The sequence below is a fragment of the Miscanthus floridulus genome, chromosome 18 (assembly GCF_019320115.1).
Source record: "Miscanthus floridulus cultivar M001 chromosome 18, ASM1932011v1, whole genome shotgun sequence".
Taxonomy (NCBI): domain Eukaryota; kingdom Viridiplantae; phylum Streptophyta; class Magnoliopsida; order Poales; family Poaceae; genus Miscanthus; species Miscanthus floridulus.
The window spans coordinates 41088091-41107966 of record NC_089597.1 but is presented as its reverse complement, the minus strand read 5'-3'; the positions used below and the strand labels follow the sequence as shown (position 1 = coordinate 41107966).

General features: G+C 47.1%; 1 protein-coding gene across 1 annotated transcript; it reads right to left on the bottom strand.

Moving 5' to 3' along the window:
• Positions 1-6832: 6832 nt before the first annotated feature.
• Positions 6833-7520, bottom strand: LOC136523157 (uncharacterized). Its single transcript, XM_066516936.1, has one exon. It carries the CDS (start codon positions 7252-7254, stop codon positions 6997-6999), a length of 258 nt encoding a protein of 85 aa, XP_066373033.1. The 5' UTR covers positions 7255-7520; the 3' UTR covers positions 6833-6996.
• Positions 7521-19876: the final 12356 nt, after the last annotated feature.

The window sequence follows — 19876 nt, the reverse complement described above, 5'->3', positions numbered from 1 at the left end:
AGCACACGGCGCTCTTGGTGTGCTCGTACGTGAGCAAGGAACGGCGGAGCGCCCCTCCTCTCTTGGTCTCCACCTCGAGCCGCCGCCGCCGCCCTCAGTCTGTTGCCGCCCGTCCTCATCCCTTCGACAGAAAGCAAACGAAAGAAAGAGGCCGAGAGAGAGAAGAAGGGAGAAATGGGGAAAGAGAGAGCAGAGCAGAGGGAGTGAGAGCTCGGCGGCGTAGGGCACCGACGGTGAGGTGTTGAGGCGGCTGCGCAGGGCGAGGGCGGAGGGAGGCAGGGCGCGTGAGGGAAGATGGGAGGAGTAGAGCAGAGGTGGGAGAGGGAGATAGCAGAGCAGGCAAGCGGAGAGCGGCCAGAGCAGGGCACAGGGCGGCGACGCTGCTCGGCGGCGTCGACGATGCTCTGCCCCAGCGCGGTCAGGCTGGGTGGCCTTGGTGGCACGAGGTGCCGAGAGGAATGGAGAGGTAGAGGAGGAGAGGCGGAGAGCAGAGGGGAGTGCGCCGGTGAGGGAGTAAGGCCATGATGGTCCTTGTCCGCGTGCCGAGAAGAGAAGGAGGGAGCTCAGGAAAAGAAGAGCAAGCCAGAGCCCGAGCTCGTTGGGAGCGAGGATGGTGAGCTCGGCAGCCATGGCCGACTTTTATAGCCGAGGAGCGACCACAGTACGGCGGTTCGGCGGGGAAAATATATCCGGCGACAGCCGGTGGTGAGCTGTCGTTGCTATCCTCGCGCGTCCGGGTCGTCGTCCGGGTCTGGCCGCAGCCGCGCCCCCACCACCGTCGCGGCTGCGACGTGGCCCCACTGCGGTTGCTCCCCGGCGTGGGCACGGCCGGCCCAGGCGCAATCGGGGGGAGCCCGGAGCAGGTTGGCCACGGGCACACGCGACGCGGCCGTGCTGCTTGCGGCTCTGCGATGAAGCGGCGCAGATGAGCGAGCGAGTGGGGACCAGGCCGGCGGTGAGGAAGGTGAGCGCCACTCGCCGTTGCCACTCGCACATGCTGGCCCTGCGTCTGCAGCGAACGACGTCGCCATGGGCGCAATCGGGGAGAGCTCAGCGGCTCACCAGTCCCGCGCCTCCGCCGCCTCCTCTGCTCCCTCTTCTTCCTCCTACTCTCCTCTGCTCTCTGCTATGCCGTCGTCGCCGCGCCCTGCTCCACTGCGCCTCTGCTCTCCCTTTCTCCCCTAGCTCTGCCCTGCCCTTTTCTCCCTTGCTACTGCGCGCGGACAACAAGGAAGAACGGAAGATGCCGTCCGCCACGCCCTCGCCTTGCTCCGCCGTGCCGCAGCAAGCACCGCTGCCGCCCCTTGCTCTGTTTCCTCGCTCCGCATTCGCTCTCTCACACGCCAAGCGCCGCTGTAAAGAGAGGGAGGGGGATGACAGGTGGTCCCCACCCTGGCGGTGAGAGGGAAAGGCCTAACAGGCGGGGTCGTGGCGGGTTTACTGTGCGGAAACCGTGGTCGAATGGACGCGAGAGCCAATTTTAACTGGTTTTGAGAGTTAAGGGACTGCGCGTGTCTGGTTTTCGAGTTAGAGGGCTAGAATAAAACTGCAGCTATAGTTGGAGGGCCAAAAATGTACTTTTTCCTTTTCTATAAATTGTATGTCTTTTCATGACAAGAATAAAAAGACAAACATGCATAAAGGAACCAAAGAGCAGCAACTAATAATGAATGGAAAATACAAATAATCAGTGGATGGAAACATCTTCATCGTTGAACGTAGCATCCACCTAGCTCAAACAAGTAAGGTTCTCAGGCAGTTCAAAAGATAGTACAAGAACCAAAACGAGGTCTATAAATGTGATGTCTACACAACGCACGCAGAGCACATAATAAATCAATAACTAAACAATGACGTATTCATCTCCACGTCGTTGGGATGCCATGGATGCCTCCTCAAACAAGCTCAAGGCTGGGCCGCCCCAAGATTTGAGCAGAGAAGGTTTCCACGGTGCGTGCCAACAACGCTGCCTCCAGTAAGCGTGGCCAAATCAGTCCATGCCCTTGTTACGGGATCGTATGCTCTCAGTGCAGATATGTCCTGTCCACCCACACGAGTATCCTCCCGTCATGCAGAACCTCCAGCGGATAGTGGTACAGCGGGGACTCAGCGTCCCCAAACGGCGTGCGCTGCAACGTGTGTTGTTTGCTCCAGCGCGCCGTCGTGTCATCCTCCATGTCTTCCAGGAACCAGAGCTCCGTCGAGCCTTTCTTGACGACGTTGTAGTAGAGTACCACCAAGCTCTCGCCCAATTCCTTACGAAGAAGGAGAACACGACTATACGGAATTTTATAGGGAAGGGTGAGCTCATCGTCATCCTCCTCCTCATCCGCTCTTGCTAGAAGGCTGCTGGTCAGGGGCCCTTGGAGCGTCGCCGGCTTCCACTCCTCCGTCGCCAAGTCGAACACCGCTATGCTATCCGCCTAAAAGGGTTGTTCGTCTGCCCGACCCCGGCACATCAGGAAGTAATTAAGCGAGCCCAGCGACAACCACCACGTTCCTGGAGCTAGACCCGGGCTCGATACTGAGGGTGACCGGAGGGCACGTCCGCCGTCGCCACTGCCGCCCAGTGTCACGACCTCGCATGTCTGCCGCCGACGCCTGCAACAGTAATCTGCTTGGATGCGGAGCACCTTGTACTCTCCGGTGGCCGAGACGTGCCCGAGCACACATAGGGCATCGCCGAGTTGACTTTCTTCCGGTGATCGACGGCCACAACCGCGACGGCGCCGGTGACCATGTCGACCACGCAGGTCAGCCCCCAGCCGTGCGATGCGCAAAGCAGGTCGCCGTGCATGCTCAGGGGGCCGATGGGTTGTCGGATCCGCATGCACTTGATGACGTTGCCGTGCAGGTCGACGGCGCGGACCTCAGCTGCCTCGTCGTTGTGGTGGCGGACGACGATGACTTGCGGTGCCGGGTGGCGCGAGGCGTGCGCCCTGGTGAGCGTTGGTTGAATCCATGCTTTGATCCATGCAGCTGCAGCGCCTAGTTCCATCGTTGTTGCAGCTGCATGTTACGGGCCGGGTCTATCTAAGTTAGTTGAATCCATGGTTTGATCGAGTGCGTGGCCGACCAGGACTCAGACTACAATCCGGCTCGATTACGTAGAGATCCTGTGCGTCGGAAAGAACTCGTCGGTCACGTTTTTTTTGTTCCAATTTCCTTTCCTGTTCGTATGTTTTTTTTTTTCGATTTGTTTCCTTCTTTTTCTCCAGTTCTGGTTACGTTCAGTTACGTTTTCTTTTTCGGTTCCGGTTTCTTTATTTTTCATATTCAACTGGACGTGTTTCCATTAAATTGTTTTCATTTTTCACATTCAACAAAATATGTAATATGAAAATAGAAACAGGTTATAAATAAAAGAATAAAAACAACATAATATTTAGGCTTTGAACTCTGACCATTCACTAATAAGAAATAAATATTTCTACCACCATTTTAAATTTTAATTAAAAGCAAAACTCGTATTATTATAACCTGATTTAGTCGATAATCCAACTAATCAAATCGTGAAACTAGACTTGAGTAGTTTGTTATCTAGTCTGATATAAATAAATGTGCATATGCACTTGCAATCCCTGACAATGGAACGATGTGGAAAATCGAGAGAGGCCTTCTGTCATAATCATCAGACATACTAGCACTTGATATATTGTTAACTAACTCCACGCTGACTTGAGTTATATATTCGTGTTTTCAAAAAAATTCGTGAAACTTGATATTTAATTGTACCAACATATAGATATTATAAAAATTACACTTAAGATGTATCTACGAGCAAAGATTTTTGTGTGTAGCAATGCGAGAAAAAAACTATCATGAACGCATTTTAGTTTGACATATATACATTTTCATATTATTGCCAACATTTGCTTATATTTTGGATGGCGTTCCAAAATAAATTATAGCTCTCAAATTTTATAAAAAGAGGGAAACAAAAAATAGTTACGTAGCACTTTTTCTTCCGTTGCAACACGTACATGTTTACTAGTAATAAAAAAGAGAGGGTGAACTATGCCGGTGGCGCGGTGGGTGCGGGAGGATGGGGTAGATTGAGCGGCAGCAGACCTCGACTATTGGCCTTACATTGCCTGACATAGGTATTCCATATTTCTAGTTACAGTCTTCTTCAACAGAGCGCCCTCACCGAGCGAGCATTTGGCATTCCTATGCCCTGTTCGCTTGGCTGATAAGCCATGGCTGAAAGTACTGTTAGCTGATTTGTTGTGAGAGAAAAATACTATTCGTTGACTGAAAAAATATGACTTATAAGCCAAGCGAATAAAACGTAGCAACTAGTATGCTCCAGGGCTCCAGGCATCCACTCACAGGATCTGAATCACACTCTAGATCATGAAAGACCAACTCAGGTAAGGAAGGAAAAGAAGGACGCTCTGTGACAAGGAGGAACGAGCTGAGAAAAAGGCTAGCTAGCTAGCTGGGCCAAAAAGAAAGGCAAGCGGATGGCTGGCTGGTTGGGTTTGATTAGGAGGAAAGGAAGAGAATATTCTTTTAGGAAATTTAATATATAGAAAGGTTGGAAGTCTCAAGGAAAGATTTTTGGCGCCACAAATAAATTCTGAAAAACAAAAGAATGAAAGAAAAGAAGGAAATGAATATGATGAATTTTAATACAAAGCTTTAAAAAATATTTTTTAACATGGTTTTGCAGGCAAAAAGCAAACCAATTTTAATTTGTCGTAAAATTTTAAATAATTCCAAATATTAGTGAATTTTAGTACAAAGGAAAAATACAGGATGTCACACCCTTCTCACCCAACTATTCTTTCTTTTTTAGGGAATCCTGTCCAAGTATTCTAGTCTCTAGACTAGAGCTGACTCTCTAAAGATGAACCTTGAGGGTCCCATGATCCAACAAAGGCAATTGACCTATGGGGCTATGCCAACGATCCCAAGCCCATTTAGGTATTTTTGGGCTTCATCTGTCACGTGTGTACATTCATACATCCAACACATTGTATCAAATCTGTCCACTTTCGACCAAAGTCCTATGAATATTCATTGAATACCAAAAGACAAAACAAAGTGGAAAATGCAAGATTATCAAGCTTAACAAGTGTAAGTGATATGAAATGTTGCAATTATTGAGTGAAATAGGAGCATAAACGTGTGCACAAGCAGAGCCAATGGTAGTGTTTGTGTTTTCCTCGTTCCAAATTGCATCACCTTCCGTTCGCTTTGATGCTCACTGTGCCATTTGTTCCCTCGCCTCATGCCTATTCCTTCCCAAGCGACATCATCCCTACCACCAAGTCTGGCCGCTCCATGCTATTCCTTTTTTCATTTGTACTTTCGTCATTGTTTTCCCGGCAGGTTTTTTTTTAAATAATGGAATACAAGTATCCTAGCCTCCACACGAGGGTCATGCTGCAGCTGTTCCAAATCAAGCAAAGCAAGCTCATAATTCAACGAACAAAAGAGCAAAATGAGACCCAACACCTTTAACTAACCTATGTGGAAACCTCCACCCTTGTCCAGCAACTATCTCCATTGTGGTGATCTCCAAAGTGCGGCAAGCATTTCGCACAATTTTTTTATTCTTCCTGGCATGTTGTGAGCCAGCACCATATTTAGAGTTTGTTTGGATCCTTACAACTAATAGTTACCTGCTAAAAATTATGCGGCGACACCCAATAGTGATTATGACTAATTTTCACCATATTCGTACTCTCACAATAAAATTCTACGCACCCAAAAAAGCAAGTGCACCCCCTCAAATTCAGCCTAGCTCTGCCCATGCTAACACATCAATTCCCATCATCAACATATAAAAAAAATGTATGCCTCATATACTTACTCACCATACATCATGAATTTGAACAAATAGAATCAATAGTAAGCACGACAGTTAGAAATCAAACACTTGTGGCAATGGAAATACCAAATCAAGTGGAGACACGAAGATTTACGTGGAAAACGATTGCGGATAAAAACCACGAGTGGTGGTGAGCAAACAATCCATTATGAGGATGAAGGATATAAGATGTCAGAGCCAATAAGATTGGGGAGGCTCCAAATCTCCGCAAATTCACTTGTATATTGGCGGATTTGGCATTTCAAAGCATCATCTATTTTTTTCTCAAACCCTAGCTCTCTTCCAACTTCGAGAACAAGAACAAGCCATACTAGAGAAGAGAACGGGAGTTTGGGCTTCTTTAAGTTGCCACCTTCATATTAGCCTCAAGCCGTAGAACACTGCAACTCACTCCCATTTCAGCCTATACACGTCTAAGCACTGTTTTGCACCATGTATTAGCCACAATGGCACACAAATGATTAAATTAGGTGCTGCTACATCAGAATCCAATTGCAGTATAGCCAAGCATCATATGTGGTTACCTTAATAATCCAGATTAGCATTTTTTTAGGACACGGGAGTAGGTTTTAAGGTGAAAATCGGAGGGGCTTATAGCCAAATCATTTTAACGTCCAGTATTGTAGTCGCATCATTTTAAGCGCATACTACAATATGGTCACAATAGAAATCAAAGGTTAGTTTTTTTTTTACAGAGAGTAAAGCTTTCAGTAAAGAAATTAAACTATTTTAAACTAGTGGCCTCATCACATCCGTGTGTTGAAGGTTCACAATATAGCTCACAAACCTCAAAACAGTAGTGCTCCTCTTATAGGCCAATCAAGATGTACCTCTTGATCTTTTATATATATATATATATATATATATATATATATACAGGAAAATAAAAAAAATAATTTTACAGGAAAATATACACATAAAAGCAGCGATCATCGACTAAGCTACCACTAGATATAAAACATAAAAACAAATAGACCAGCCTTCCCCAAATCAAATCAAGCAATCAAAGCTTAGATGCACCAGTTTAGCACAAATAAGCTAAGCCAAAAACAGATGAAGCGAAGGCTCAGCTCACCGATCGATCCATCTACAAAGCTCGATTACTACTACAAGCTGAACCATAAAAAAACCCGGACCGGACTCGACTCCGGACACTATCATCCCCTGCGCCTCGTGTACCGCGACGGCGAGGACGACGACGATGAGGTGTTGCTGCTGGCCGCCATGGACGCCACGGCCTTGGCCCACACCAGGAGCTCCCGCTTCATCCGCTTCTCGTCGCCCCAGATCATCGGGTCCACCGGCCGGTCCTTCTCCGTGGCAAGGAACACCGGGGTGCCCGACACCTCCCCGTCGCCGCCGCCGCGCGCTCCCAAGAACAGCGGCCGTAGCACCGTCTCCGCTTCCATAGCCATCGATGATGACCTGCCCGCCCGCGCACGCACCACAACCGGCTCAAGTTCTCGAGAGCTACCTCCAACTCAATCTTCAGCGCTTAGCACCGTATGTGAGCTGTGCTGTGTGTGCTCCCGGATATAGCAGGAGGAACCTAGGAGGGCTTGTGTGCGGGAGAAAGATATTGGCACGAGGAACTCGCTGCGCCGTCGTCGTCGGGTACTCAGGTGTCAATTTCATAAACGGGCCGGGCACACGACGCGACAGTTTCTGGCCAAAAGGAGTAGATCCTCTCTGTGCCTGTGGTGGTATGATCAACGTTTGTGGGTTGCGGGCCAGGATATAGGAGTATATCGAGACGTGGTATCCATATCCGGTCGTTCTCAGGATCTCGAATAATGATCATCATCACACGGGATAATGTATCCACACAGTACGTTTATGCACTGTATATATCCTCCTGCCTGCCTTATATGAAAAAACATGGATAGGAGGAGTACGTGCTTACGTATCGGATGAGCAAACACTAGGATACACTACACACCAAAACGAAAATTTCTTTCTTGACGATCAAAAACCACCAAGTAAAATATATATGAAAACCGCCAAAAAAATGTTTATTTCTTGTGGGGGCAACCATCAAACAAAAAGCCACCAAGTACAGTAAAGAAATTTAATTTCCTTGGTGGTTCAACCGCAAGGGTGAGTTTCTTGACGATTCAGCCAACCAAAATTTAAACGGTAATGCTACACGTCTTATGTCCGACACGAGCACCCATAGACCCACCGCCTCGTGCGCTTTTACCCAGCCGCTCACTCTGCCTGCAAGTTTATTAAAAGAAAATGACCCATCCTTATCCCTTCCGCTTCCTCCTCCCCTGTCTCCGTCCTGGACACGGACCCACACTCCCCTCACTCGTTGCTGCCGCACGCCCCATCCGCCGCCGCTCGCTCGCGCCACGTCACGCGCGTCACCCGCTCCCTTCAGTCGCGCGCGCTGGTGCTGGTGGTCCTCGCTGCGCCCGTCACATGTGCCACCCGCCCGGCCGACCCAAGCCCGGTGCTGGTGGTGATGGTGCTCGCACGCACCGCTGGTGCTAGATGCTAGTGGTGCTCGCGCGCCGTCACTCGCCGCCGGCTCCCACCCCGACGGGCGGAATTGACCGGCACAGGCGCTCCCCCTCCCCTATGTTGCAAATATATGTTTCAAGTGTTTCAGACGTTTCATAGGTATGTTGCAGTTGTTTCATATGGATGTTGCACAAGTAGATCGGGGATGTTGCACATGTTGCATATCTTGCAAGTGTTTCAAAGACATGTTGCCAGAGTTTGTTCAAAATATTTCATTTGTTCCGGACATATGTTGCAAGTGTTCTAATCTGGATGTTGCATATGTTTCTCACATATATTGCAACAGAATGTTCCAAATATTTCATTGTTCTAGTCTTCCGTTGTAGCAAGTGTTTTCATGTTGCAAGTTGCACGTGTTCTATCTGGATGTTGTATATATTTTCACAAATATGCTGCAAGTGTATGTTCCAGATGTTTCATCTGTTTCAGATGTATGTTGTATTCAATTATTTCATGTTACACGTGTTTTATGCTTTTTGGAGAGTCATGGGGTGCGAGGGAGTGATGGTGACAGCACGGACGCCAGGGAATGGGGTGCGGCGAGCCAGTAGCCGCGAACGTGTGGCGTGCGGCGTGGTGGGGGCCGACGGTCAGGGGTACGATGGGTGGGGTGCGCCTGCGGGGAGGGGCGAACGGATGGGGACGGGGTACGGCGCGCGGATGGGGCGGGTTGTGAGCGAGTCCTATAGTCGTGATGTGGCGTGATGCGCATACGGGTAGTACGAATTAGCGGACGGGGCAGGCTGTGCAGGCGTGCGCGGAAACAACCGTCCAACGGCACGTCCGGGCACCCGCACGCCCCAAATTTAAAGGCTCACGTGTTATTTCTTTACCACTGCGCTTCAAAGCGCTTGTGACTTAGTGGCTGATAAATGCCTTTTGTATTCACTATAGTAATTATTGTAATATATATTAAAAATGAAGGAATTTATATGAAAAAAAACTTTAAACTAGAATATGTTTTAGATCTCTTCGAGTCCTACAGCTTTACTTTAGGCCATTTCTCTGTCCGAGATCATTTGAAACATTTATAAAAATGTTAATTTTAAAATGGTGATTTCTCTTGATGGTTTAAAATAGCACTCAAGGAAACGACCATTTTTCTTGGCAGTGAACCAATAACACTCAAGGAAAATTACATATTTCCACTAGTACAAAATCAATTTTTGCTAACGCTTGTGACTTTTTTCGCTGACGGTTCATAGTGTATCGGCCCCCAGTAGAAATGAAATTATGGGCCTATAGGTATGAACCGACAGTGTAAATTCGTTTGTACTTGCTGTTTTCTTAACCTAGTGCCACTACGAATAATTGGAATTGAATTTGTTTTTAATTTTTCAAATGATTTCGGATGGAGAAATTGTTTGAACGGAAGTAGTATTAAAAAAATTATAACTTTATATTTGACTACTTTTTCATTCAAAGTCATTTAGGTCTCCCAAGTTATGTTTTAAGATTAATAATTTTAAAATTTATATTTTTTTTAATTCCTCAAATGATCTCGGATGGAAAAACAATCAAAAGCAAAGTTATAGTTCTCTACAAAATCTAAAACTTTGTATTTGGAACTCTTTCATTTAAATCTATTTTGGGCTTCAAATTTCCATTTCAAAATGTCATAGAGTGAATACTAAGGGAATATTTCTGTTGTTAAGTCATACTCCCTCCATCTTGTAATATAGTGCATTCTAAAATTTTTAAGACAACTTATGGGAATCCTCAACTGATGCATGCAATGTTTTCAAGGCGTCGCCTAATCGTCGCTTAAGCGACGCTTAGGCATCGGGGCGCTCCAGGCTCGCCTTAGGGGTAAGGCGGCGCCTTGTCGCCTTATGCTCAAGCTAATGTTCCCTCGATTCCGCCGTCTCCTCGTCGATTCCGCCGCCTCCTCGCTGTCCTCTGCTCGATTCCGCCGCCTCCTCGCTGTCCTCTGCTCGATTCCGCCGCCTCCTCGCCGTCCTCTGCTCCATTCCGCCACCATATGCTTGATCTGGAAGGGGACGACAGCGGCTGTAGATCTGGAATGGGAGTAACGAGGGAGGGGAGCAGAGCAGCGCCGGAGAGAGGGGAGTAGAGGAGCGCATCTGGAGAAAGAGAGGGGTGGAGCCGCGGAGAGGGAGACGAGGCGGAACGAGTGGTGGAGAGTAGAGAACGAGAGGAGCAACGGTGGAGGGTTTGGGATAAGCCATGCCTGGAGGGGGATGGGCACATGGGCAGCCTGGTGGGCTAGGCCAACCCACTTCTTACTCCTTCTTTCTTTTTCTTTTTTCATTTTCTTTTTTCTTCAACATCTACTGCTCTGAGCTTATGTTTTAATTTTTTTTAAATTCATAAGGCGTCGCCTCGCCTCACGCTTTAGTCGCCTAGGCGTAAGGCGGTAGTCACTCGCCACATCTCGCCTTACCGCCTTAAATTCATAGTGAGCTTGGGAAAGTTATGGAATGTCAAATTTCAAGCCAAATAGCCTAATCCATTATATATATTTCAATTCCTCTAAAATGAAGGGATCCGAACAGTCTCTGACGGTTTTCTAGAACCACAACGAAATGATTATTTTTTGAGCATCTGGATTTCGACACTCAAGAATATTCTAAACCGCTAAGGAATTTTCCATTTTCTGGTAGTGATGATAGGCGTGCTGCACGTCGTGGCGTGTGCGTGGGTGACCGGCAGATCGAGGAGTTCCACAAGCGCGCATGAGGTTTTCGTTTTCATTGGTTATGGCGTGAGGGTGATATTATAGATGTATTAATCTGTGATAGTGTGATGAACGGCGTAGGTTGGTGTTGGTCTGGTACCGTTAGTACGTAGCTAGGGACGTCAAATTGACTCTGCTGCTTGAAGAATTAATCTGGGACGGAGATCGATCAGTCTAATGTACACCATGTGATGCATGTCCGGTCCTACTACCAAGGTTTCGTTTCGTTTTTCTACACCAGATGATATACACCCTGTGATCTGCAAGGCAACAATTTGTTTGTTGCCTCTTCTGCTCACCATTAGCTGTCAATCGCTTTATTAGTGAATCCTGGGCTCGCCCTCTCTCCCTATCCTCTCCTCTGTACCGTCATGGCTATCAATGTCACATCCTAATCTCCTCAGCGATTAGTATCAAAAAAACGGCGCTAAGTAATGCTAGAGGAATTTGTTTCCACTGATGTGATGCCTATAACGAACTACGACTGTATTTGCTACCAGAATAGTAGTGCTAAGACTAAGATCTGTCTGTATTTTGAAATCGAAGGGAGCAAAATATCTCTGTCGCGTTCCAGCTTGCACTCGCCTTCAATCCATTTCAATTTCACGTGACCAAGAGCTAGACAGCTACAAACTACAGCGACGTCCATGAACAAGAATATCTTTCTTCATCGTGATAGCACGCCGATGTCTATACTCCAATTAAGGTCAGCGATTTTGTGTTGCAGGGCAGTTTAAGTGAGGTAGGCTGTAGGGTCCTGCTGGAGATGCTGTTAGGCCAGGAGGTAGACGTAGGCGGCCATCATGCACTCAGGTGAGCAAGAGCAACTGAACGGATAGTGGCGGTTGTTCAGCGTACGTATTCACGTCGTTGATCCTGGGACGCCGGTGGTCGCAGGATCTTGATCGGCGTAGATTATTAAGTGCCATGATTTCCCTTAACTTTGTCGATAGTTAGGCTAGGCAGTTGGAGTCTATGGGGGCTCATTTGTTTTCTTCTTCGTCTAGCCCCCTAGCAGTTAGCACCAACAGCACTGGATCCACTCCTGTAGTTAGGACTACAATGGCCTTTGTTTTTCTCCAAATTAGACAACTTTTTCCTTAATGTGGATAAACGACGGAACAAAGAAATTTAAAACTCGCCGTGAAGTGCCACTTCAGAAAACTGCTTTCCCGGCAGATGTAAGTTTGGCAGAGTGGAAGTTCGGCTGGCTGAAAAAATAGCTGATACTGATGCTGATGCTGATTTGTTGTAAGAGAAAGATACTGTTATTTCGATAAAACGGTACGGCTGATAATATCAAGCGAACATGGCCTTAGCTCTTAAAACTCATTGTGAAGTGCTACCATCATTATTTTTTTATTTTTAACCCCTTTTATAATCATATTTTTAAAATAAATCGTTCACATTTTTTTTTATTTCTAATTTTTGGTGCTGCCGCAATGCTATGCTGGCACTCGATCCACTAGGCGCGGCATGCACCGACGGCTTGTACAATGCATAGGCTCTTATAGAAAGACAGAAAAAAAACTAAACCATTAGCGCCTCTAAAATACAACGGAGTGAAACGCTTGCATGTGCTCAACTGTCAGCTGTTACGTGCGTCCTTCTCCGCGAGATTACGAAGAGCCCGTCCCGGCGCCGCCGCTTCGCAAAGCGCCGCGTGCGTCCGTAAGCGCCAGGCTTGCTACATGCTCGCATGCAGGACTCCACGCTAGCAAAGAAATTCGCTGTAGCGGCCCATAAGCGCCTGGCGTTGTACAGGCCCCCCCTCCCCGTCTCTCCGTCTTTTCGTGCCTCGGTAATGCTCTTTATTGAGTGTCCGTCAGCCGGACACGTGTAATCACCGTGTCTACGGACCAGAACCAACCTATTATTAAAAAAAATATGGACGTTTTCACCAGGACGGAACCACCTCGTACCGCGCGCCCCTGCGCCTCATGTCGGACCCGTTTCCCGCCATGTGCCCCCGCGCCTCACGCCGGATCTGCCTCGTGATGCGCGCACCTCGTGCTGCGCTCCCCCGTGCCCCGTCAACCTTTATTGGGCGGCAATAAGTAGATGAGTAAATGTTGCAACCGTATATTTCATGCGTTTTAGATGTAGCATATGTTTTATCTGGTTGTTGCAAAAGTAGATATAGTGTTGCATATGTATGTTGCAATGGTTATGCACATGTTTTAAATGTTTCAGTTGTTTCAAACGTATGTTGCAAGTGTCTCATCTGGATGTTGCATATGTTGTTGTGACTATACACGTATGCTGCAAGTATGTTTTCTAAATATTTCAGCCGTTTCATCTGGATATTACATATGTTGCAATGACTATACACATATATGTTGCAAGTGTATGTTCCAAATGTTTATTTGGATGTTGCAAAAATAGATATAGTGTTGCTGAAAGGTCCTAATGGCTAGAGGGAGGTGAATAGCCTATTAAAAATTTCTACAACAACACTTAACAAACCGGTTAGATAATTATGAGGCGAAGCAAGTGTTGCGCTAGCCTACTAAAATTATAAGCCATCTACCACAATTCTAGTTTATATAGTTTCTATTCACACAATAGCTATGTCACTGCACTAAGTTAGTGTGCTCTCAAAGGCTAACTAAAGAGCCACACTAACCAAACTAACAAGCTCTCACATCTAATTACACTAAAAAGCTTGACAACTAATTTGGGATAATATAAAGAGAGTGAGCAAGTTGTTTATACCGCCGTGTCGAGGAGTGAACCAATCAATCACAAGAATGAATACTAATGAAGACCAATCACCTCGAAATCAAATGATAAACAAAATAATTTTTTACCGAGGTTCACTTGCTTGCCGGCAAGCTACTCATCGTTGTGGCGATTCACTCACTTGGAGGTTCACGCGCTAATTGGCATGACATGTCAAACCATCAATAGGGTGCCGCACAACCAACACAAGATGAGGATCACACAAGCCACGATCAATTCACTAGAGTACCTTTTGGCTCTCCGACGGGGAAAGGTCAAGAACCCCTCACAATCACCATAATCAGAGCCGGAGACAATCACCACCCTTCGCTCGACGATCCTCGCTGCTCCAAGCCGTCTAGGTGGCGGCAACCACCAAGAGTAACAAGTGAATCCCGTAGCGAAACACGAACACTTAGTGCCTCTAGATACAAACACTCAAGCAATGCACTTGGATTCACTCCCAATCTCATAAAGACGATGAATCTATGATGGAGATGAGTAGAAAGGCTTTGGCTAAGCTCACAAGATTGCTATATTAATGCAAATGGCTAAGAGAGTGAGCTAGAGCCGGCCATGGAGCTTAAATAGAAGCCCCCACGAAGTAGAGCCGTTGTACTCCTTCACTGGGCACTGCTCGAGATGACCGGACGCTCAGGTCAGATCGATCGGACGCACCCTGCCAGCGCCCGGTCAATGGATGGCTGCCACGTCATCCCTCTCTTCAAATACTGAGCACCCGATCCCAATGGTCAAGTGATGACCGGACGCAGCATAGTGCCACGACCGGACGCAGGACCCCAGCGTCCGGTCACTTCCAGTAAGGTTTCAGCTGCGACCGGACGCGTCAGTTTGATCATGACCGTACGTAGGACCCCAGCGTCTGGTCATTTGTAGTAAGCCTCCACTCACCCAGCGTCCGGTCACACACTGTCTCCTCTGTGCGCTGCCACGTCAGCAGGGCCGGGACGCACCCCGCCAGCGTCCGGTTGAAGACCGACGCCAGCATCTTCACTGCTTCTACTGACCGGACGCTCCGGTCTAGTTGAGACCAGCGTCCGGTGCACTCTGTGAAGCACTGTCTTTTTTGTATAGGGCGCCGGTGGCACCGTCGGACTGTCCGCACTCTACGGGCGGACACTCCGCCGATGAAGTTTCTAACCCTTGCTCAAATGTGCCAACCACCAAGTGTATCACCTTGTGCACATGTGTTAACATATTTTCACAAACATTTTCAAGGGTGTTAGCACTCCACTAGATCCTAAATGCATATGCAATCAGTTAGAACATCTAGTGGCGCTTTGATAACCGCATTTCGATACGAGTTTCACCACTTTTAATAGTACGGCTATCAAACTTAAATATGATCACACTCGCTAAGTGTCTTGATCACCGAAAAAATGGGGGTATGAATTCTAAAAACTTTATATATTGGTCCACTTCACCATCAATGACTAAGGTGGGACTAAACACCCGCGTAATTATCTTTGTGGAATATTCCGCTGTGGGGATCGGCCAACTTTACTTCTTTTACAACCACACCAGGTTAAGAGGATCTACAGAGGTCAAGTACTTAAGCGGGATGCAAACTAGCCAGTGTTCCCGTCAAAGGTCTAAACAATCCAATTAACTATGCTGACGGGAACGTGTTATGGGTGTGATTTCGCTTCTTATAGGAAAAGTATTTAATGCGACAATGCCATTTTCAGTGAACGGCTCCTGATGACCTGCAAGATATCACATCATATCGCGGTATCGTTTTCTTCTTTCATATTCATATATACACCCTTATGACCTGCAAGATATCAACTTCTGTATCTCCTCTTCTGCTCACCACAGGCTCTTCTTCGGGCCAGCTCAATCCTAGGGCCCGCGGCCTCTCTCATTAATTAGTAGGAGTATCAAGGACGGCGCTGAGTTCCAGATCCGTATATTCGTGCTATTTTAGGAAGTGTATAGCGGGCATGACCTTTGCTGCACTAGGAACCCCTTTTTTTTTTTTTTGATAGGTGCACTAGGACCCTTTAAATTTATGGCGTGGAGAAAAGATAATGAAAGAAGACATCCCTCTCTCCGTAAGAAAAAAGAAGGGGTAAACCCCTCCTGGGAAATCTCTCTTGTAATTTTAACTTTACAACTTAATATTAAAGTCTGCAGTGAACCAAAGTATTGTTCTTTCAATGTTTCCCTCCTATCTCTACTTTGGATAGTATAGTTTTGAAAGTACTTTGGACTCCGTTTTTGGTTTTTGACTTTTTGCTTTTTGAAATGGTGAAAATAGAAAAAATGTTTCACAGTTGTTTCAAGAAAAGTATAGATAGGAGGTAAATTTTGTACTTATTTAAACCAAACAACTTATATTTTTTTCCACAGCTCACAACCTACGATATTCACAGCCCATGACTCAGGCAGTTTTTTCACACCCTAAGCTATGGCTAGTTTGCATAGTAAACTATTGGAGACAGTATAAATATTGATACTATTTGTATAAATTTAATTAAACTTTAAAGTATCAACTTAGTTCAAACTTGGAATTGCACTTTTTTTTAGAATGCTGCAAGTTTGTAAGAGTTAACAGACGGTCTAGCATGACACAAATAGTCGTGTAAAAACACTTTCCCTATTTTGGATGTCATCATAGACCGTAGAATGAGATGGTATAATATTCATGGTACTGAGTAAAGTTCAAAGCCGGATTTTGAACTTGGCTTGGGTATCCAAATTCTCTAGATTTCAAATTCAAGTACCTAAACTTAGTAATGTCCAAAGCACTAAAATTTGAGTTAATTTACCTACGTGGTATGCTGATTACACAATAACAGGTCACCAAAATGAGGGGCCCATATGCTCTAGTATCATGTGTCCATATAAAGGATCATTGTTGGTATATATGTGTTATGCAACTTAGGCCAGTCTTGGTGAGTAGTTTTATTGTGTTATTTCTAAGACTGTCATGTCCTATAGAATGGAATGAAACATGAACGCTCATTTTCAATAAAAAGTTCCATTATAGGGTTTCAAGACATCTTAATTTTATGACTCATATAGAGTTAGTAATGTATCAAGAGAGTTTAAGTTCTTCTCTCTATTCTTAAAATTGTTGTCATGTCATCGAACGGAGACCGATCTTATTTATACTAAAAGCGCACAATAAGGATGTAGCATTTTTTCCTACCAGTTTTTTATATTGAGCACTTGAAACAGAGAAGGATGAGCAAAGTCAAGATGAGACAACATCTTCGCCCTACTAGATCCTCTTTAGGCGCCGTTCGGTTTGGCATTCCCGGCGATTCAAGGCTAGGATTAGTTCCTCTTCGGTACAAATTATCGAACTGTTCCGGGTCCGAAATAGTTCCAGGCCATTCCCGGCTTCTAACGAATGAAGCCTTAGTGTGTTGTTGGTTGTCTAAAATACAGACATGCACAAAACGCTAGTCACAAGAGCAGAGGACTTGGCTGGCACCTAGTGGCGTGAGGCGATCAGAAGTCTAGGGATTGCAAACCATCAGGTGCTGCTGATAAGCTGAGATCGTAACATGTATTAATACGCGACTAGATGCAGGTAAAAGCGCTACTGAACTTGAACCAACTTACCTATTTAACCCCTTCCATCGTATTTCTATTGGGACTAGTTGCAACGTGATTATAACAAAATTTAACTGGCTAGAACTAGTTGTACCTACACAGGTTTTTAAAACTCCGTCAAAATATAGTCTTTATGGATCTCATTTTGATTACCATTTTTTCAACAGGTTTCAAACAGATTGGAAATTGTATCAATGGTTGAAGAGAAATCACATTTTTCGAACACCTCGAATTCAAATTCCTCAAGTTATATTCCTCATCATTAATTTCCATCACGCTGGATTAAATAGATATATTTGTGATAAAATATGAACAATGTTGAAATAGAAGTCCAACAATGTTATCTCATTTGTGGAGTTGACTGGTGCCTCCTTCATTCTCCATTTGAGATAGATGCTAATGATTAATCTCAAGGCGCATGCTGTAGCATATCTTACTCTGTCATGCAGTTTGGATGTTATCTGATTCACCTCACTCCACATATGTTGGAGTGAATTAAGGTGAAATTTAGTTCAAATTCCACTTCAATCCACCCAAACACACGTGGATTAATGCGAATCCGATTACATCAGACAAGACCTTACATGTAAACCTTGCTAAACCTCTGTCTTCCTTGCTCAAGGAGGCAGAAGATTCCTGTGACCATGCATCGAATTAGGGGAAGACCGGCTAATTGATCTGTCTACAAGCTCGATTGCTACAAGCCGATCCATGGAAAAAAAACTGAGCGTACACTATCCTCTGCTGCGTGTCATGGACAGCCACGGTGATGACGACGGCGAGGAGGTGGTGTTCTTGCCGGCCGCCATGGACGCCACAGCCTTGGCCCACGCCACGAGCTCCCGCTTCATCCGCTTCTCGTCGCCCCAGATCACCTCGTCCACCGGCCGCTCCTTCTCCGTGGCGAGGAGCACCGGCACTGTTGTCCCAGCCGAGAGCTCTCCGTCGCCGCCGCCACCGCCCGCGGCCAGGAACGGCCGCCGCGACACCGCCTCCGCTTCCAGAGCCATCGATCAATGATCCGCGCACACTCGCAACCAAATCCGAGGACGGTCGAACGAGCAGCTTGACGCTTCTGTGGTGGTCACCGTGTTCTTTGGCTCTGCTCCCGGGTAAGAACACAGCAACTCGATCGGCGTTTATAAGAAGAGAGGCGAGAGGACTGGATGGTGCAGGCGTTGCTCGTGAGGACTGGGGAGGATAATTGGCACGAGGAACTCGTCGCGCCTTCGCGTCGCTTTTATACACGCAAGCGGCCAAGCGCGCATGGAACCTGGCGCCGGGTGGCGAGTGACGAGGAGCGCGCCGCGTCTGCCCGGCGGCCAGGGTGCTCGGATTTGTTTGGAACGTCGTGGTCCGGCCTCCCGCGGATTCGGTAATTGGGACGCGCATGGCGTCTTCTGTTCGGGCAAGCTGCCGCACGCAACGCACGAGGCGATTCTCGCGAGGTGCACCAAAGCGAACGTGCCAATATGCCGGTATATATCGGTAATATACTTGGCCACGGCCGTCTGTCCCGACCCGAGAAAAAAAAATCAAATCTTCCATGGAAGCTCGTCTCTCTCTCTCTCTCCACGTTCGTCCGTGCTCGTCCGTCACAGCCATGCGGCACGCCGCCACCGCCATCCCCGCGACGCCTCCGATCCCCGTGGCACCTCCGTCCCCCGCGGACAGGAGGAATCCTCTGCGCGAGGTACGCTGCCAGCCGCGCCACCGACTGCAGCTGCCACCAGACCCAGTCGCTGGCACCTCACCCTCCGCCTTCAAGCTCCATGCGCGTGCTCGGCGACTGCAACGACGCTTCCATCCCCCGCCGCACCATACCGTGCTCCGTCCTTCGCCACACCTAAGCCAAGCGGCCAGGAGAGGGCCGTCGCTGGCCAGCCCTAGGCCAGACGTAGGCGCAACTGGCCGCTGCCAGGCCACGCCACCATCCTCGGCTGCCGACTGGCTAGAACCGGTCATCCCCCCGCTCTGCGCTGCATTGTACGGAAGAATGGTGAAAAATGCATGTTGCAAACCTATGTTCCAAGTGTTTCAGATCTTTCATAGGTATATTGCAATTGTTTCATGTGGTGTTGCAAAAGTAGATCGGGATGTTGCATATGTTGTAATGGTTATACACGTATGTTGTAAGCTTTTGTTGCCAATGTTTTATATGTTTTTACAGACATATGTTGCAAGTGTGTTCATCATATATTTCACACATATGTTGTAAGAGTTTTATCTGGATATTGCGTATGTGTTACAATTGTTTTCAAGTGTTTTTAGGCGTTTTTACAAGTGTTTCAGATGCATGTTTCAAGTGTTTCATCTGTCTTTATATGTATATGTTGCAAGTGTTGCGTCTGTATGTTTTAAAAGTAGATCGGGTGGTGCTTCTTCCTCCTCGCTTACTGTTGCCTCGCCTCGGTTTCTCCTCCTCCCAGCGCCGGTGGGCATCCCTACCCCCTCCGCCTCTTCTCGATGCTGGTGGCGTTCGGGGCGGTGCGGGCCCCGCGTGGGTG